The sequence below is a fragment of the Schistocerca nitens genome, chromosome 1, assembly GCF_023898315.1.
Source record: "Schistocerca nitens isolate TAMUIC-IGC-003100 chromosome 1, iqSchNite1.1, whole genome shotgun sequence".
Classification (NCBI taxonomy): domain Eukaryota; kingdom Metazoa; phylum Arthropoda; class Insecta; order Orthoptera; family Acrididae; genus Schistocerca; species Schistocerca nitens.
In genome coordinates this window covers 776,483,738-776,505,524 of record NC_064614.1, presented here as the reverse complement: position 1 = coordinate 776,505,524, position 21,787 = coordinate 776,483,738, and the positions used below count along the sequence as shown (strand labels likewise).

At 40.6% G+C, this 21,787-nt stretch overlaps 1 protein-coding gene across 2 annotated transcripts in view; it reads right to left on the bottom strand.

The window, feature by feature from the left end:
* The window catches only part of LOC126261688 (poly(ADP-ribose) glycohydrolase), a 121,148-nt gene that overhangs the window by 27,653 nt on the left and 71,708 nt on the right, over positions 1–21,787 (bottom strand). For both annotated transcript variants that reach the window (XM_049958562.1, XM_049958561.1), the window contains 2 exons: positions 21,386–21,516; positions 11,467–11,654 (listed from right to left, as the gene is read on the bottom strand). In XM_049958562.1, the coding sequence (XP_049814519.1) occupies positions 11,467–11,654; positions 21,386–21,516 (319 nt within the window). The remainder of the gene's footprint in view (positions 1–11,466; positions 11,655–21,385; positions 21,517–21,787) is intronic.

Genomic DNA, 21,787 nt, shown 5'->3' with positions numbered 1-21,787 from the left:
TCTTCTTTCATCAATTAAATTCAGTATCTCTTCTGTTATCCGAGGATTTCTACTAGCCCTCGTCTTTTTACCTACTTGATCCTCTGCTGCCTTCACTATTTCATCTCTCAAAGTTACCCATTCTTCTCATATCGTATTTCTTTCCCCCATTCTTGTCAATTGTTTCCTAATCCTACCTCTGAAACTCTCTACAACCTCTGGTTTAGTCAGTTTATCCAGGTCCCATCTCCTTAAATTCCCACCTTTTTGCAGTTTCTTCAGTTTTAATCTACAGTTCATAACCAATAGATTGTGGTCACAGTCCACATCTGATCCTGGAAACGTTTTACAATTTAAAGCCTGGTTCTGAAATCTCTGCCTTACCATAATACAATCTATCTGAAACCTTCCAGTGTCTCCAGGCCTCTTCCACGTATACAATCTTCTTTCATGATTCTTAAACTAAGTGTTATCTATGATTAAGTTATGCTCTGTGCAAAATTCTACCAGGCAGTTTCCTCTTTCATTCCTTACCCCCATTCCACATTCACCTACTAATTTTCCTACTATCGAATTCCAGTCCCCCATGACTATTAAATTTTTGTCTCCCTTCACTATGTGAATAATTTCTTTTATCTCACCATAAATTTCTTCTATCTCTTCATCATCTGTGGAGCAAGTTGGCATATAAACTTGTACTACTGTAGTAGGCGTGGGCTTCGTGTCTATGGCAATGGTATACAATACTTATTAGTAGATCTCCTGCCAAGGATTATAACTTTGAGCCAAGTTGAAGTGTATAGTAATCAGGATAACATAGACAACACCTTTATTGTTGGAAAGCTATTTCATGTCATAGTATTTACCTTCTGAGGATACACAGGGATAAAATTTGCCTAGCCACAACAGAAGGTGCCAGTACTGCAGGAGTCCTAAAAGTCAACATGGTGAAATCAGAAACCTTAGAATTCTCCAATTTAAGGTAGAGATGACTCTACAAAGAATCGTCAATGAATAAATTCTTGGACAGAATGCTGTACTTGGCTGGCAGAAAAAACTGAATTCATGTACGTCCCTAGATACTGTGATGTTTCCACTACAGTATCATCAAAAAACTATGTCTGCAGGATAATGCAGCACATTTTCAAGCACACAAGTATCCACATCATAGCTTGTATTAATGAAAGTTTATCTATACAGGGTTTCTATACTAAAATTCGTCACAAGTATTTTCTCTGGTGCTTTGGCATACATTCACAATTTTATCTTTGGAATGTGTAAACAGTGTCAGCCACAAATATTGCTTATCACTCGTTTCATGGGACACCCAGCATCAACAGGGAGTGTCGGTTTGTTTTGCTTTATGTTACAAACAAAATTATTTTTAAAGTGGAATTTTACATGCTCATTCAATAAAGTTGATCCAAAATAGTCTAATGCAATATTGGTTTTATCAACATATATTAACAGGGACAGTAACACATGAAGAATAACCAATATTCAAGCAGAGACCTAGCAGTCAGCATGAGCAAGGGCAGCATGTGAGTTGCTGCCTGTGTGCTGGTTATTCTTCATGGTTTACTGTCCCTCTTATACATATCAATTAAATGAATATTGCACAACGCTAATATGGGACTACTCTATTGATAGGGCATGTAAAATTCGACTTCCTGAGAAAATGCACCTGATAGCTGTTGGGAGACACATCTGGTTTTACACTGAAATCAGTCACAATGTTTATGACTTAGTAATTATATACAAGAATTATAAATAATAATTCTGAGACAGTGACAAGTTGCAGTACATACACATAACCTACATTATGATCAGTTCACTTAAACCAGTACTATCAACATCACAGATGATTTTTTTTTTGTCATCAGTCTACTGACTGGTTTGATGCGGCCCGCCACGAATTCTCTAGTACCATGGAAGTCATTCCCTCATGTCTTAGCAGATGTCCTATCATCCTGTCCCTTCTCCTTATCAGTGTTTTCCACATATTCCTTTCCTCTCCGATTCTGCGTAGAACCTCCTCATTCCTTACCTTATCAGTCCACCTAATTTTCAACATTCGTCTATAGCACCACATCTCAAATGCTTCGATTCTCTTCTGTTCTGGTTTTCCCACAGTCCATGTTTCACTACCATACAATGCTGTACTCCAGACGTACATCCTCAGAAATTTCTTCCTCAAATTAAGGCCGGTATTTGATATTAGTAGACTTCTCTTGGCCAGAAATGCCTTTTTTGCCATAGCGAGTCTGCTTTTGATGTCCTCCTTGCTCCGTCCGTCATTGATTATTTTACTGCCTAGGTAGCAGAATTCCTTAACTTCATTGACTTCATGACCATCAATCCTGATGTTAAGTTTCTCGCTGTTCTCATTTCTACTACTTCTCATTACCTTCGTCTTTCTCCGATTTACTCTCAAACCACACTCTGTAGTCATTAGACTGTTCATTCCGTTCAGCAGATCATTTAATTCTTCTTCACTTTCACTCAGGATAGCAATGTCATCAGCGAATCGTATCATTGATATCCTTTCACCTTGTATTTTAATTCCACTCCTGAACCTTTCTTTTATTTCCATCATTGCTTCCTCGATGTACAGATTGAAGAGTAGGGGCGAAAGGCTACAGCCTTGTCTTACACCCTTCTTAATAAGAGCACTTCGTTCTTGATCGTCCACTCTTATTATTCCCTCTTGGTTGTTGTACATATTGTATATGACCCGTCTCTCCCTATAGCTTACCCCTACTTTTTTCAGAATCTCGAACAGCTTGCACCATTTTATATTGTCGAACACTTTTTCCAGGTCGACAAATCCTACGAAAGTGTCTTGATTTTTCTTTAGCCTTGCTTCCGTTATTAGCCGTAACGTCAGAATTGCCTCTCTCGTCCCTTTACTTTTCCTAAAGCCAAACTGATCGTCACCTAGCGCATTCTCAATTTTCTTTTCCGTTCTTCTGTATATTATTCTTGTAAGCAGCTTCGATGCATGAGCTGTTAAGCTGATTGTGCGATAATTCTCGCACTTGTCAGCTCTTGCCGTCTTCGGAATTGTGTGGATGACGCTTTTCCGAAAGTCAGATGGTATGTCGTCAGACTCATATATTCTACACACCAACGTGAATAGTCATTTTGTTGCCACTTCCCCCAATTATTTTAAAAATTCTGATGGAATGTTATCTATCCCTTCTGCCTTATTTGACCGTAAGTCCTCCAAAGCTCTTTTAAATTCCTCTGCATTTAACAGTGGAATTCCCGTTGCACTCTTAATGTTACCACCGTTGCTTTTAATGTCACCAAAGGTTGTTTTGACTTTTATGCTGAGTCTGTCCTTCCGACAATCATATCGTTTTCGATGTCTTCACATTCTTCCTGCAGCCATTTCGTCTTAGCTTCCCTGCACTTCCTATTTATTTCATTCCTCAGCGACTTGTATTCTGTATTCCTGATTTTCCCGGAACATGTTTGTACTTCCTCCTTTCTTCAATCAACTGAAGTATTTCTTCTGTTACCCATGGTTTCTTCGCAGCTACCTTCTTTGTACCTATGTTTTCCTTCCCAACTTCTGTGATGGCCCTTTTTAGAGATGTTCATTCCTCTTCAACTGTACTGCCTACTGCGCTATTCCTTATTGCTGTATCTATAGCGTTAGAGAACTTCAAACGTATCTCGTCATTCCTTAGTACTTCCGTATCCCACTTCTTTGCATGTTGATTCTTCCTGACTAATGTCTTGAACTTCAGCCTACTCTTCATCACTACTATATTGTGATCTGAGTCTATGTCTGCTCCTGGGTACGCCTTACAATCCAGTATCTGATTTCGGAATCTCTGTCTGACCATGATGTAATCTAATTGAAATCTTCCCGTATCTCCCGGCCTTTTCCAAGTATACCTCCTCCTCTTGTGATTCTTGAACAGGGTATTCGCTATTACTAGCTGAAACTTGTTACAGAACTCAATTAGTCTTTCTCCTCTTTCATTCCTCGTCCCAAGCCCATATTCTCCCGTAACCTTTTCTTCTACTCCTTCCCCTACAACTGCATTCCAGTCGCCCATGACTATTAGATTTTCGTCCCCCTTTACATACTGCATTACCCTTTCAATATCCTCATACACTTTCTCTATCTGTTCATCTTCAGCTTGCGACGTCGGCATGTATACCTGAACTATCGTTGTCGGTGTTGGTCTGCTGTCGATTCTGATTAGAACAACCCGGTCACTGAACTGTTCACAGTAACACACCCTCTGCCCTACCTTCCTATTCATAACGAATCCTACACCTGTTATACCATTTTCTGCTGCTGTTGATATTACCCGATACTCATCTGACCAGAAATCCTTGTCTTCCTTCCACTTCACTTCACTGACCCCTACTATATCTAGACTGAGCCTTTGCATTCCCCTTTTCAGATTTTCTAGTTTCCCTACCATGTTCAAGCTTCTGACATTCCACGCCCCGACTCGTAGAACGTTATCCTTTCGTTGATTATTCAATATTTTTCTCATGGTAACCTCCCCCTTGGCAGTCCCCTCCCAGAGATCCGAATGGGGGACTATTCCGGAATCTTTTGCCAATGGAGAGATCATCAATTACAGGCCACATGTCCTGTGGATACTCGTTACGTGTCTTTAATGCAGTGGTTTCCATTGCCTTCTGCATCCTCATGTCGTTGATCATTGCTGATACAACCGCCTTTAGGGGCAATTTCCCACCCCTAGGACAAGAGAGTGCCCTGAACCTCTATCCGCTCCTCCGCCCTCTCTGACAAGGCCGTTGGCAGAATGAGGCTGACTTCTTATGCTGGAAGTCTTCGGCCGCCAATGCTAATTATTTATCAAAATTTAGGCAGTGGCGGGGATCGAACCCGGGACCGAAAACGTTTTGATTATGAATCATAGATGCTACCCCTAGACCACGGGTACCCCACAGATGATTAGACTGCATTAAACCTTTGATTGGTGTCTGTGCCTCGGGTGCTACGGTGTCATGCCTTGCATTATACATGGAATCCCAAAAAATTCCAACTCTTACGACTTTGGACTTGAAGTACTTATTTGGAATGTTTGCACTATTTAGTGCAGTCTACTACAACAACACAGATTCACACCAATGCACCAAGATCCAGAACTGAAGGGAAACTCGGGCTGTACTTTGAAATGTGAACTGTTGGATTTACAAAAATATGCACAATGTAGTGAAACTCCACCAAACTGCTAACTCTGAACTTACAACAAAGTCACATACAGTACAGTGAATCAGCATCTGTTGGGTTCACTACAAACATGAAGTTTAACTTAAGTTTGTTGAAAGTGCTGACATCAAAATGGCTATAAAGCCATCCAGTGCTGACTGAAATACCACATGTTGAGTTTAGGGCAAATGATAATGTATGTTGAAAGATTGCCAGTAGTACTGCAATTCAATAAAGAATAGTGAAATCCATGTAGTTAACAAAATCATTGTTCTTCACACAGTTAGTTTAAAACATTTAAAACTAATATACTTGTAAAACCACATTTACACACAAGTGAATGGAAAAGAGCACAGACATACCAGCAGTCACAGAACAAATCATTGGTGTTCACTAATACTCACTTGCACTTATTAAGAAGTGTTTACACTGGACTGAATAGAATAGCACAATCTTTAACATATATGAAAACTACAAACGCTACGTTACTGTTTCTATGGTGATACAGTTTCATTAGATACAACACTCGTTACAGCTACAATGCAAAACTTTGCTATTTAGACAGAATTATTTTGTGTGGCATATGCATTGCTGGATGAGAAGCAAACAAGGTGGCACGGGAAAAGAAAAATACAAGTTCTGATCTTTCATGCAATATAGGTAATAGTGTATTTATCACTGAATTGCAGCTCAGACATTCCTTTACCTTGTTTGAAAACTTTACATGTATGTCATAAGACAATTTCTACTGGCTACTCACTTCACCTGAGGAAAAAAATCCCAAAACAGAACACAAACTACCGAGTAGCAATTTTATCTGACTAAACGCCAACAACTGGGGGCAGTTAGTACTTGTTTCGCATATCGTCCAATCCTGAGCTTGTTCCTCTCTACTCTATTTCTGTCAGAAGGAAGTAAGTAATGAAATTACATTCTTCCTCAGTTGGAATTTTGAGTACTTCTGCAGCTTCCTACCAAGCATAATCACTTTTATACATTTTGTGGTGTAGATCTCATGAATACTGACTTCTCCATCTGTCACACAACTCATATTTAACAAGGCAATTCTTTTTTAGAAAGAAAGAAAGAAAAGACAAGAAGAGTTTTGAAAACAAATACTTTCTGCACTATTCACTCTCTGTACTGTTAACAATGAGTGTGCACCAAAGTGGAAAAGCACATGAACTTCTTTTGATGATTTGCTATAAGCTTGACAACCAGTAGCCCAAGCATGTACACACATGAATTCTTTTCAGTTGCACTCACCTGCTGGTTGTGTGGCAGCAAATTCTTGTCCACTGATGCCCATTCACTTTTGTTCATGCCAATGAAATGCAGACTTAAGTGAACATACACGTACAGTAACATTTATTTACAAAACTGTTGCTTTTTCCCCTTAAGGAAATACAAAATTAGCATTGCTTTGAGTTATGCACCATGCAAACTATCTTCTTCCTGATACTACCACATAAAGATTACACAGCAAAGACATAGTAACTGATGGTCACTCTTGAGCCCTAATTGGAACTGGCTGTCGAGGGGCTGAGCGGCAATCTAAGTACCCATCAGTGGAGGAACACAGGTGTGGTGTCTCATGGAAATGTGACTGTTTGGACACAAACAGGTGCCAGGGACTGCAGCACTGATTACTGCAAACTGCACTTCACATATCAGCATGCCTTTAACACCCAGACATTGTAGCAGCTGCAAGAGGTTTGGCAGTAAAAAGTCCAGAAAGTCTTCTGTTGACAAACAACTGTCATACGTAACGCAGGGGCTGTACCTGGCCCATGAAGTACATCCGTGGGGATGGTGGCTGAAGATGAAGGGTCCCAGCCCTGTGTATACTACACTCGCCCCCCCCCCCCCTTTCCATCCCAGAGAAGCACACCCAAGGGAGGTGGTGCTGAGCAGCCACCAAAGCAGACTAGAACAAAATAACAGAACAATCAGTTAATGAACACAAAGAAACTGAGCTCAGTGGAAGAAGCATGCTATGTTCATGTGGCAGAACGGTAACTGGCTGCTGTAGGTGGTAATGGGAAAGGCTGGGGAGAGGTAAGGCTCGTGTTTCCAAGAAGTCACAACACTTGGTCTGGAAGAACACACAAAAATATTGGTGGTGCCAGCAGAGATGGCCGGGCTGCAGTAGCAGTGGAGGCTGGGAATGGCTTTGAGAGGATCAGCCACAAGGAGGCCAGTGCTGGCTGTGGAAGCAGTATCATGGGTGGGTGGGTGTGGTGGTGGCACCAGAGACAGTTTGTTTCAGCTGCCAGGATGGCTGCGGAGATGACACTGGCAGTGACAACCTGGAAAAGTGTTGCAAGGGCTAGCAACAGTAAGACTGGCAATGACTAGAGGGCCAGCTACGAGTGAGGCCAGTGAGAGAACAGGCATCAGCGTAGACAGGCCAGTGAGAGAACGGGCATCAGCGTAGACAGGCCAGTGAGAACAGAAGGACTGGCAGAGACAGGGCCAACGATAAGAGAATTGGTGTCCAATGTTGTCATGTGCAAGGGCTGGGCCTGTATAAGAGGGACTTGGGTTAGAGAACTCCCTGAACAACAATTGAGTGTTGCATGGCACAACAACATTGCAAACGAGTATGACAGGAGGTGGTCCAGCTTGCCAAACACAAACCCCCAAACAACCCATCTGACTGCCGTTCCTGATAACGGCCACTCGAACGCTGTAGGAAAGAATTCAGAGCCTCAGTGAGCACAGACATGCTCTGTGGGAGGCCTGGAATTGCCTGACCCCATAATGGGACTTGAGACAACAATGGATCTGGTGCGTGATCAGACAAGGTATACAGATAGGTGAGAAATACACCAAGGAACGACTGAAAACCACACCGACCAACAATGTCAAGGAAGAGAATGTATATTAGAACAACACATGAACGGACCGCCTAAACTAAGGTGAGAAGAGAAAATTGCCAAGGGCTTGCATCTACTGAGAAAACAGGAATACTAATTGCAAACAACTGCCTAGTGAAATCCAGACAACCACACCAGCCGAACAGTTACAAAAACCAAAAATGCCATCCTCAGGCATCTTGTGGGTGAAATGTGACACAGCACTGCAGTGTCAGGCTCAGTGAGAAGGAGCGCAGCAGCTAGATGACGGACAAGACCATGAGCTGGCAATGAAGCCAGTGAACCTTGAGCAGGTGCTGGAAAGGACAAATCTGGAGCAGGCACTGTTGTGAGAATCCATACAAACTAGAAGTGTTACACATGACAGAATCAGCCTAGATGTCACTGTAGAGAAGAGGCCTGTATCATGAAACCATTATCTTCATTGCCATTGTTATATCCTTAACTGAGTGGTGTGGTTAGTAGTGACTGAATTGACACATTGCTATAGAAACTCTTTGTTTATTAACCTTGAACTGAACTTAGTATAGATTCAGAGGACAGAAGTCTATAGTTGAGTACAACTGAATTGTCCATCTTGATGAAGTGTAACGGATGCCCACAATGATGAAGTCCACGATAGTCAGTAGTTGTGATGGGCCGTGAGGTTCCCTAGATTATCAGTGGCACTGTACAAAGAGACTGAGAGTTCATGGGCTGTCGAGATGCAGGTCCAAACACAAGGGCAGCTGACAATCCTGTCAAATACATGAGATTGCACTGTCTGATGGGTAGCAGTCAAGGCAATGGTCAGCCTGATGCCCACATATTGGCATGGCTTGTGCACCCAGATGCTGTGGCAGCTACGGGTGCCTTGGTGGCTAACAGCCCAGTGAATCTTCTGTTGACAAACAATCTCCCAAAGTAAAGCAGGACCCATACATGGCCTGTGAAGCACATCCGTGAATGTGATGGCTGAATATCCAGGAGTGCTGTCCTGCATATACTACAGAAGTCAATTCTACATGGCTAGAAACTAGTGTCTACTAATAAATGTAAAGAAGATTCAAAATGTCAATGTGCAGTGTCTGTATGGATTACAGATTGAGGGCTGTTGATGTTGACTTTCATAGCTTCTCTGACAAATGAGAAAGATAATTTGGGTTTGACACCTTCCCTGTAGCAAAATTAAAATAAAATTAAAATGTTTTGTGTACAGTGGGGAGGAGAAGAAGAAGAAGAAGAAGAAGAAGGAAAAAAAAAAAGAATTAAGGGTTGACATGCCACTGATGGCAAAGTCATTAGGGATGGTGTGTCAATGAGTTGTTCTAATCATGAGACAAGACTTTTCAAAGATATTCCATCAATGTGCTCTCCTGTATTTTAAACTCTTCTAAGCCGTCAGTCTCACGCACTTTCACTTCACGGAAAGAAAGGCCTAACTTAGCAACTCTGAGCATTGAAGACACTATAGACAGAGCAGTATTTCAACTGAACAAAGACGAGGAAAGAATGGTAAAAAAAAAAAAAAAAAAAAAAAAAAAAAAAAAAAAAAAATAACCAAAAGAACTATGCCAAGATTGACTTTAATTTTTTTAAAAAAAACCTCAAGAAATAAAAATCGGTACGGTTGGAAAGTGTCTCCGTCATAAAGCATCAAATTAAAAATCTGAAGGTCTCAAGTTCAATTGCTGGTCAGCCCTACGATTCCAATCTGTCATTTATCACTTCTTTCACCTCTGGCAATGTTCCTTGATATGAAAAGTGACAAGTTGTACCATGGTTCAGAAACCAGGTTCAGAACCCACATTAAACTGCAGTTGCCCCTGTAATGGCTGGGTGAGTCAGTTGAAAGGTCGGAGGCAGGCAACAGCAGCCACTACCAACAGGACCATGCCTAATAAACCACCACAGTTGTCAAAACAATCTTTAGATTGATGTCTGCTTCACCTATTTCATAGCTGGAAAAGGATTTGAACCTACGAGGTGCATTCAAGTTCTAAGGCCTCCGATTTTTTTTCTCCGGACTGGAAAGAGATAGAAACATGCACATTGTTTTAAAATGAGGCCGCGTTCATTGTCAATACGTCCCAGAGATGGCAGCACCGTATGGCAGATGGATTTTTACCGCCAGCAGCGAGAATGAGAACTGTTTTAAATACTTAAAATGGCGACGTTTTCCTTACTTGAACAGCGTGCAATCATTCATTTTCGGAATTTGCGTGGTGTGAAACCAATTGAAATTCATCGACAGTTGAAGGAGACATGTGGTGATGGAGTTATGGATGTGTCGAAAGTCCGTTTGTGGGTGCGACAGTTTAATGAAGGCAGAACATCGTGTGACAACAAACCGAAACAACCTCGGGCTCGCACAAGCCGGACTGATGACATGATCGAGAAAGTGGAGAGAATTGTTTTGGGGGATCGCTGAATGACTGTTGAACAGATCGCGTCCAGAGTTGGCACTTCTGTGGGTTCTGTGCACACAATCCTGCATGATGACCCGAAAATGCGAAAAGTGTCATCCAGGTGGGTGCCACGAATGCTGACGGTCGACCACATGGCTGCCCGTGTGGCATGTTGCCAAGCAATGTTGACGCGCAACGACAGCATGAATGGGACTTTCTTTTCGTCGGTTGTAACAATGGATGAGACGTGGATGCCATTTTTCAATCCAGAAACAAAGCGCCAGTCAGCTCAATGGAAGCACACAGATTCACCGCCACCAAAAAAATTTCGGGTAACCGCCAGTGCTGAAAAAATGATGGTGTCCATGTTCTGGGACAGCGAGGACATAATCCTTACCCATTGCGTTCCAAAGGGCACTACGGTAACAGGTGCATCCTATGAAAATGTTTTGAAGAACAAATTCCTTCCTGCACTGCAACAAAAACGTCCAGGAAGGCCTGCATGTGTGCTGTTTCACCAAGACAACACACCCGCACATCGAGCTAACGTTACGCAACAGTTTCTTCGTAACAACTTTGAAGTGATTCCTCATGCTCCCTACTCACCTGACCTGGCTCCTAGTGACTTTTGGCTTTTTCCAACAATGAAAGACACTCTCCGTGGCCGCACATTCACCAGCCGTGCTGCTATTGCCTCAGCGATTTTCCAGTGGTCAAAACAGACTCCTAAAGAAGCCTTCGCCGCTGCCATGGAATCATGGCGTCACCGTTGTGAAAAATGTGTATGTCTGCAGGGCGATTACGTCGATAAGTAACGCCAGTTTCATCGATTTCGGGTGAGTAGTTAATTAGAAAAACAATTGGAGGCCTTAGAACTTGAATGCACCTCGTAATTGGGGTTGTATCGGATACATACATGTCTCTACAGCAAAAACAATCACAGAATTTTAAGAGTTCCAAGTGAACATAAGAATCATCGAACATACATGGGTTAAATCTGAGCTATACAATTTACCTTGTTTAATTCTCTTGTAATGTTACTTGGAGTATACTGCATGTTGGGATTTCGAAATGCCAGTGCATCTATTGCGGTAATGGAACAAAGTCGTCGCCCACTTGAATCTCGTGGCGTAGTATCGCAATGATCACCAGACCATTCAAAATTATCGCCATAGCCTTTATAATTGCTAAATCGTTCACAGCCTAAGAACAGATATTTTTAAAGAATAGTGATTTCAACTAATGCTACTTTTTCCAATCACAAATTTACAATAAAATATAAAATCAGTAACTGTAAGTTTCTTGAACTACAAACTATTAAAAGTAAATAGGAACACAAATAATATGTAGTGAATCAGCAAACGGAAAGAGAAATTATCTATTATGGAAGAAGTGGTACTAATACATTTTCTTCTTGGCAACAACTGTACTTAAGAACAGTAATTATCAACTATTCATTTATTCATACAAATGCACATAAAGAAGGGAATAATGAGTATGCTGAAACTGTGTGTTAAACTGGAACTCAGGTTATTTAATGGAAATGTATTTAATGGAAATTGCTATTACTAACTGGTTTAATCAGACACAACAAACAGCTCGCTTCAAGTCTTAAATCTGCCAGCACTTCTCCTCTACTTTCCAAACACTAAATAAGTGCTCCTGCATATCTTGCAGTACAAGCACCCCTTAGAAATAGGGTGAAGTGGAGAGTGGGATAGCTACAGCTTAAGGATTTCTTCTAGAATGAATCTTTACTTTACAGCAGATTGTATGCTGTTATGAAGCTTCCTGACAGAGCTTGAATATACATGCCTAACATGCACCTGAGCCTGGAGAAAGGAAATGGCAGGTTGAACTTTTAAACCAAGCTGCAGATAGCTCAGGTGATAAAGGGTACATCTTTGGGTCATGATCACATTTACAGTCTCAATGTTAGTTAGTTTCATTTTTATACAATGCTATTGCAAAGTGAAGTTTCTCTGTAAATGAGGTGTTGCTCATAAAACAGCACAACATGTTTCAAATTAATGTGTCTGCAGAAATGAAATTTCTGTCATAATTCACAGATAATGAAAGCCGAAATGAGTACATCAATGTTGAATGGTTTATGACTGTTCTAATTTTCATACTTCTATTACCAACATATTTTAAAAATTTAGTTAATTGTTTAAGATCCTTAGAATTTAAAATATCAAAATTAGTACATAAGTCAAAAGACGATAAATAGTTAACAACTTAAATATACTCACAGATCATAAAAATGGGGCTCTGAGCACTATGGGACTCAACTGCTGAGGTCATTAGTCCCCTAGAACTTAGAACTAGTTAAACCTAACTAACCTAAGGACATCACAAACATCCATGCCCTAGGCAGGATTCGAACCTGCGACCGTAGCAGTCTTGCGGTTCCAGACTGCAGCGCCTTTAACCGCACGGCCACTTCGGCCAGCCGCAGATCATAAAATAAAATAAAATGGGGCAGTTATCAATATGAATGAACCATTAGTATGAGAAGGAAAGTTGTTAACATATTGCAGAGATGCTGAGTAGCAACTTTCCTTCTCATAATATTGTTACATTCCATCCTGGATTTTCCATTGTTTGATTTTTGAGTAAACCAATAGCTTCTTATAGTCCTCTAAGTGGTTTCTTCACTTTTTTTAAGGGTGGGTACAATAATTAAGAAAGGGTAAGATGATCAGATTATGGAGGAAAAGGAGGCCACTCCAAATCCGGATATGGTGAGATTCAAGATGCTTGGTAGGCACCGGATATACCAATGCGCTTTTGCACTTTAACTTTCAGATTTGTTTTCATTGTTAGTGATTACTCACTTCCTGCATCTCATGGCTCCAAGACCTAGATTTTGGAGCAACTTTTTCTTTCCCTGATCAACAGTTAATTATATTTGCATTTTACATTTATAGAGGACTTGGCTACTCCCTTCATGAAAAGCAATTGCTATACTTATAGTTGGTATTAGATCCCAAATCATTTTAAGAGGATCTGGTCTGTGACTTTATAAGTACTTTAATATATTCCAGCTATCTATAACTAAGTTTGCCTACTAGTACTGCTGCGGTCTTTAGCTGTAAATACTCGTAAGAGGATGGTGCCACATGATATGCTTGCCGCAGCTGCTTTACCTTATGTGGGCACAAGCTGCAGCTGTCGCCTGGAGCCTGGGTACCTCTGATGTGTTCTCCCTATTGATGGTTGAGCTAGGTGGGAAATCCAAATAGTCTGCAGCTTGTGGTCGTGCAGTAGCGTTCTCGCTTCCCGCGCCCGGGTTCCCGGGTTCGATTCCCGGCGGGGTCAGGGATTTTCTCTGCCTCGTGATGACTGGGTGTTGTGTGATGTCCTTAGGTTAGTTAGGTTTAAGTAGTTCTAAGTTCTAGGGGACTGATGACCATAGATGTTAAGTCCCATAGTGCTCAGACCCATTTGAACCATTTTTTTTTTTTTTTGAAAAAAAGTATTGTACGTTACAAAATGAGTATGGGCACAGTTGACTGTTGTGACATGCTACTGAACTCCATAGGATCATAGCGTAAGACTGTGAAATGGTTCCCCCCCCCCCCCCCCCCCCCCCCACATTCTGGACTTGTGCATTTTAAATGCTCATGCTCTCCACAGAATTGTTAAAGGGTGAAAAATGGCAGTTGGTGAGTTTTACCTGTCTCTTGTCAGGGAAACCTTAGAAAAATATGCAACAGAAAAGACAAAATTTTGCAGAGAAGGCACTATGACGATGAGAATCCTCTACGATTTACAGGGAGGCATTCTACAGGTGTTACTGTGAGTGACATTCATATAAATATTTCTGGAAATACAATCTGGGGAGTGGTTTTCAAGAATTTCCAAATTTGTTGGAGTCACAATAAGTTCACGACTAACACAGAACAAAATGACAACTTAAAATGAAACACTCAAAACATTAACCCTAAGGTCAGTAATGTATGTGAGAGCATAATTCTGTGCAAAATTCAATAATAATCATAATCAACATCACTTATGAAACTATCAAAGATATTCATATATGTAAATGACTTTTGATAAAATATTGGAAACACAGCTATCTATATTGAAATTAACATGAAATAATCAGTCTTGATCACCTTTTTTTTAATATTCTATTTTACTGGTAACCGGTTTCAATCTTCATGATCATCATCAGACTGTTTAAATCTCCTTACATGGCATGCAGAGAAGCCAAGCAGAACATGAACATATGTCACACGAGAGAGTCATTGAATATGTGTATATGCAGATGGAGAGAGTTTTCATGACAGATTTTCTTCTGAAACAAGTTGCTCTTACACTTCATTTCATGAGCACCTTGTACTCCAAATTCTGCAACTTGTGAACAATGGACTAAATGAATGGGGGTGTGCTTATGGCACCAAATTTGTATTTGGATAAAGCAATGTTCAAAGTCCTTTCCAGACATTCTTATTCAAAGTTCTGAGGTTTCCCTGGAGTCTGTGTTAGGACAGTATGCTTTGTACAATCCCAGTTGTCAGTTGGACTGTGCACCCTCAAGTAATTATTCATTTTTATTATCCTTCTATCTCATTAAGATTTTACATTCAGTACCTGGTTGTTGAAGCCACAACACATGTTGCTACTTGTATATGCATGCTGAATCGATAGATCAAAAGTCCAAGGGCAGCACCAAGCCCATACCAAGATGCTGCATTGTCCAGCATTCTTTGAATAAACAATCAGGAAATGTGGAAGAACGGCCATGTGACTGTATGCTGTGTCTGGCTGCAGAGGGATGCTTCTGAATATCTCTCTCTCTCTCTCTCTCTCTCTCTCTCTCTCTCTCTCTCGCTCTTGTGTCTGAAGTGTCCTACAGGGCAGACAGCTCTATGCTGTCAATCTGTCAGTCTGTCTGTCTCTTTTGTAACATGCATCTACTCTTTACTCGACTATTTAAATTTAATCCTATCACTACTTCTTTCAAATTATCTAAATGTCTGCCCACCCAACCTTTTCACCCATGTGATTGATACGTGGAATAACTGATATCCTCCCTGGAGGGTCCCATATAGCCCAAATCTGACATAAATACAAATATTTTCTGGGATTTTATGACTTTAATTCACCCCTAACAGTCCACTTCTACTCTACCAGTGTCTCATTCGAGTAGGCCTATACAGTTTTCTAGTGTCCATTCAGGTTAACAATTTGCATTCTGTCAACACTATTTCCATGCTATTTCAACGAGTGACCTACTCATGATATCATTAGACGATCATTCACATAATTATATGACAACTAGGTCATTTTTTGAAATATTGTACACAAAAATGGAGTCAACATCCTATCTGGACACCCGAAAATGTACATGCTGAAACAGACTTTTTGTGTTTATGTAACATTTAACAATAATAAAGTCTGAATATGAACCTTTCATCCTTGACATTTAAGTATTTTTTCTTAAATTTCCTTGTGCCTCCCTGTACGCCATAGAAACTAGTGCCAACTCAGTCTGCTAGAACACACAAGAAAACGGAAGAGGCAATTTGCAAGAAATAAGATGACCATACCACAACAAAATTCATCGGGATAATACTAAACAAAAATCAAAATACCGTGCTAACAACCACAGAACAGCATTATATGACAAAAATGCACTTCATGTTGGGTTATTGCTTGCCATCAGCCTTCCTAGAAACCTCACAGTCCTTCCTTCTACAAAATTAAAAGGCCATCTTAAAAGAATTTTAACAGAACATCGATTTTATTTTCTAGATGAGAGTTTTATCTTCATGAAAAATAAATGAAAGTACAAACAACGGAAACTCCAGGTAGGAATATCAACAATGTAGGTAAAGATAGATTGCTACTTACCATACAGAAAAGATGGCAAGTTGCAGACAGGCACAATTGAAAGATGCTTACACTAAGCTTCTGACCACAGCCTTCATCAGTGAAAGAGAAACACGCACGCAATTTACACACACAAAAGCAAGCACACCTCATGCACACATGACCACCCATTTCATCATCTCGGCCAGAATGCAACATCACGTGGAATGCAAGCAGCAATCTGGAGGGGTCAGCAAAGTTGAAGAGATGGTAGTGAACGGGTAGGGAGAGAGACGAATGCTGTCTGGTGGAGTGTGCGGGGACTAGACTGCAAACATGTGCAGTGTCAGGAAGTTGCGGGGCAGGGAGATAGGGCAAAGGAGCAAAAAAGGAGAGCTGTAGAGAAAGACAGGTCAATGCATTGGCAGAGGGCTGCAAATAAACAGAGTGGGAGATGAGAACGGGGAGGAGACAATAGGTCAGTGGGGGTGGAAACTGTTGGTCGGAGGGTGTGGGGACACTAGTTTACTGTACGCTGAGGCTGGGATAATTACGGGAGCAGAGAATGTGTTGTAAGGGCAAAATCCATCTGTGCAGTTCAGGAAAGTTGTTAGTGGAGGGGAGGATCAAGATGGCTCGGGTAGTGAACAGCCATGTGCGTGATGCTCAGCTGCATGTTGTGCCACAGGGTGGTCTACTTTGCTCTTGGCCATAGTTTGGCAGTGGCTGTTCATCCTGGTAGACAGCTGGTTGGTAGTCATGCCAATATAAAAAGCTGTGTAATGATTGCAACAGAGCTGGTAAATGACAGAGCTGTTTTCACAGGTGGCCCGGCCCATGATGGGTAGGATAAACCTGTGACATGACTGTCCTATGAAAGCAGCCTCCTTTACCAGCTCTGTTACAATCACTGCACAGCTTTTTATATTGGTATGACTACCAACCAGCTGTCTACCAGAATGAACGGCCACCGCCAAACTGTGGCCAAGAGCACAGTATACCATCCTGTGGCACAACAAGCAGCCTGAACATGAACACACTTTATTTCTATAGCTGCTTCACTACCTGAGCCATCTGGATCCCTCCCACCACCACCAACTATTCTGAATTGTGCACATGTGAGTTACAATACATTCTCCACTCCCATAATTATCCTGGCCTCAACCTAAGGCAACACAGTGTCCCCACATCCTTCACCCAACAGTTTCCACCCCATCTGCACAATCATCCCCTCCCCATTCTCATCTCCCACCTGTTTATTTGGAGCCCTCTTTCCCTGCTGTTCTCCTTTCGCTCTTTTCCCCACCACTGCCTCACAATCTCCTGACGCTGTGCCTATTGGCAATCTAGCCCTTCACACTCCACCAGAGAGCGTTTGCCTCTCTCCCACCCTTATGCTACCATCCCTTGAACTTCCCCGCCCCTCATCCAATCCGAGATGCTGGAGTTGGTGGTCATGTGTGCTTTTGTGCATGTGTGTGTGTGTGTGTGTGTGTGTGTGTGTGTGTGTGTGTGTGTGAGCGCGCGCGTGTGTGTGTGTCTGTGTGTGTCACTGCTGAAGGCTGAAGCTTTGTGTGTCTTTTAATTGTGCCTGTTTGCGACTTGACATACCTTCTTTATAGTAAGTAGCAGTCTGTCTTTTCTTACATTATAAATAAAAGTAATTTGGGCTCGCAGAATTAGGTAATTCACAAGCAATTTAAAGATGATAAAAACTGTAATATTGTTTCTTATATATTAACAAATGTACTAGCGTTGTTTTCTTATGCCTTCGTGGTTGGTAAGCTTGATTTTTACCAGTACTGTATAAAGAATTTCAACAATGTACAGTTCTTTGTTGACAACTATCTGAATTGTTCAATGTGTCAACTGTGAATGAAAATTGAGAAACTTGAGTTTCATGCTGTTACCAAACATTTTCATTGGATGTGTTGGATTGCCGCACACATCAAAATAGAATTCAACGTAGTTCACATGGACTCTGCACCATTATTGAAGACCATTTACTTTTGAGTTAATGAATTTAAATGTGGTTTGTGAAGAACAGTCGTCTAACTGGGATCACCACAAAGAAAACTGCTGACAAAATCCATGACATGGTAATGCAAGATGGCTGAATAAAAATTCGTGAAATTGCGTAGACTGTAGGCATCTCAACTGAGCAAGTGCATAAGATCCTACACAGAAACTTGCCTACAGAAAAGTTACATGGGAGATGAGTATTGCGATTGCTCACAATCAACCAAAAGCAGATCCAGTACAACACTTCAACACAATGTTTGTCAATGTTTAATCACAATCCTCAAGACATTTAGTGCCAACTGATACTGTTGATGGGACATGGATCCACCCTTACACAACAGAGTCAAAATGGCAAACAAAACAATGGACAAAGGCTGGTGAAAATGCACTGAAGAAGATAAAAGACCATTTTGTCAGCTGGTAAGGTGATGGCCATTGTTTTTTAGGTTTCCCAGTGAGTAATCCTCATAGATTAACTGGAAAAAGGTGGAAACATACCTCAACCCTATTATGCTTCTTTCCTAAATCATTTGAAATTTGGGTTCGCTGAAAAATGGCCAACATTGGCACATATACCACGATAATGCAGCATCCCATACATCAGTGATAACAATGGCAAAAGTGCATGAACTGGATTTTGAATCAGTTTCCCATCCACCCTATTCACCAGACTTACCCTCAAGTAACTTCTTCCTGTTCCATAACTTGCTGGGAAGAAATTTTCGTCAAATGAGGAAGTGATAGTTCTGTCAATGAGTATTTTGCAGAGTTTGACAGCTTCTACTTTTCCAACGTGATGAAAAAGCTGGAGGATCACTGAACCAAGTATATATCCTTCAAAGGGGACTAAACTGAGAAGTAAGGAGAGTTGTTTATGAAACAAACATTTTTATTAGTATTTTTACCAGACTTATCAAATCAACCTCGTAAAATGCATCTGAATGTAGAATTTATTGTTAAACTCAAAGCTCTATTTCATAAATTGTAAACTTTAATGTTCTTACCTCACACATTCAGACAAATAATCAGTACAATGTCCTGAAACTCCACCACACACCGTCAGGTAGCTTGCGGAGTATGGATGTAGATGTAGAAACTGTATTATTGTAGGAACTGTACTGATTATTCAATGCTGAATAAATTGTATAACTATTATAACAAATATGTTTGCATTATTCAATAACAGGTGTAACTAACTTATAGACTATTACTTTCGATTCACTAAACTCATCAGAGTCAAAATATATTTCTCCCTTCTTATACGATATAAAAAGGCAACCGCTGCACAACAGCTCATTAACCTTCTGACTACTATGGACGAGTTAACTTGTCGCGCACTGTGCTGTGAATGAGTTCAATCACAGCCTGTGTGTTTTCCTTCAATGCTATTGAAGTGTTTAGGTGACCAGTTCTGCTGACTTTCTCACTGCTGCAGACAAATTTAAGCATGCTGAGACTCAGGTATCTGCTTGTTCCAGATGGGTTAACAGGCAAAGTAAATTTCCACATCGTTCTTCCAGCAAGTGTTTAGAGTTCCAGCTGCATAGTTCAAGTGTGCATCGATGTTCATTGCTGTGATCGCTTCTTGCAGATTTTTACTTCACATTTGGTGCTTATACCACGATTAACTTTGTGTTCTTCTGTACTACAAGAAAAATGTAACACCATCATGGCTCCACAGATAAAAAAACCTGGAGATACTCAGTTGGTGCGAGAGTGAGTGTGAAGCTGACTTCCAGTTGACTGCTGTGACGTGCTACTTAACTCTGTAGGATTGGCGCCCAAGACTGTGAAATGGTATAAAAATGTTTTTTTCATGGTCTGGATTTGTATATTTTCACTGCTCATGGTCTCCGTAGATTGGTTACAGAGAGACAAATGTCACTTGCAGTGATTCACCTATATCTTGTTAGGGAAAGTGTAGAAAAATATTAAACAGAACAGAGAAAATCTGGCATAGGAAGGTGCTCTGATGAAAAGGATCCTCAACAATCTAAAGGGAGGCATTTTCTGGATCTTATTGTGAGTGACATTAAAAAAAAAGTACACTGAAAGTGCTACAATATCTACTTAGTGTATTACAAACACATGAAATTCATTCTGTCAGTTAAACAAAAACTATACATATTCATCACTTTACAAGATGATGACATTCCAAAGTGCCAGAAATAATTGAATTCGGGTACCCTCATTTTTTGGCCATGAAAGTTGCCTAATGGTGTAAACAAGAATTGAAAATACACACTGAGTATAGTAAAAAGTAATCAAACAATTAAATTTACTCTCTTTAGAGTGTTTCTCCAAATAAAGAGGTCTACTGCAAGAAACAGACTTGCTCTTTTGTACATTATGTAATTATGCAGCATACATAGCACCAGTAAAACAGAAGTGTACATATTCACCTGTTTAGTGTACGCTACAATTATTCCCATGTAATGTTCCCATGTAATGCAGACAATTATATTTGGGTATTGTGATTTTTGTCTTGGAAGTTGCCTAGGGATGTAAAAAAGGATTGAAAATACATACAGCAAGTAGTAAAAACACTTCTCTCTGCATGAGGTAGTATGCTGGAAACAGACTGATCTGATTCTTCATATCCAGAAATGTCAATTCTATGCATGAAGTAAACACACTGCATAAGTAGTATCAGTTAATAAAAATTTATGCAGATTCGTATTCTTATGATATGATCAAATTATTTTGATGTAAGGAAAGGGTGACTACCACTGAAGTTCGCCTGAGAACAATTAATTTTATTTATGCACTCCAAACGTATTTCGATATATCAAAAGTGGGTTCCAGCAAACGCTTCATTTCCATTGCAAATTAATTACTGTGCTAGCATGCACCAAGACACAGGTAAACTGGAGAAATTGGATCTACAAATTGTACACCGTTTATCTCACAATCTACCTTCAAATTATTCTGTACAACACTAGGAGGCCAGTGCAAACAATTCAACAGAAAGGAAGCGTTGCCTTGGGAAGGGTTCAGGCTCAGGTAGTCAGCTCAAGTGATAACAACACAGAGCTCCACGGCCTATGACACACACATCTGTTACAGTGAAAGGGTTAAATATTATCACTTACCAATTATGTGCACTGCTTCCAGTGGCTCCATGGATTCGGTAAATAATCTTGACACAATTAGCTCTGGGCAAATTACAAAACGAATTTCCTCTTGTACACAGCCCCAGCGAAGAACACCACCACCTAATCGCCTAGAAATAACAAGGATAACTTTAGGAGTTAAAGACCAGGTGGAAAAAGAAGAAGAAGAATGGTGAAAATGACTCTAGCTCTATCTACAATCAGAAAAAAAGAACATATTAACAGCACTCATACTTAAAACATCCACTTAACATTCTTTTAATGGGAGAAGTAACGGTACTCAGTCGCTCATACTATAGATGAGGCATTCAGGAGCTGAGATACACATTCTTTTCTGAATTGCTGGATATGTTTTACACACAATTTCCAGAAATTTATGTA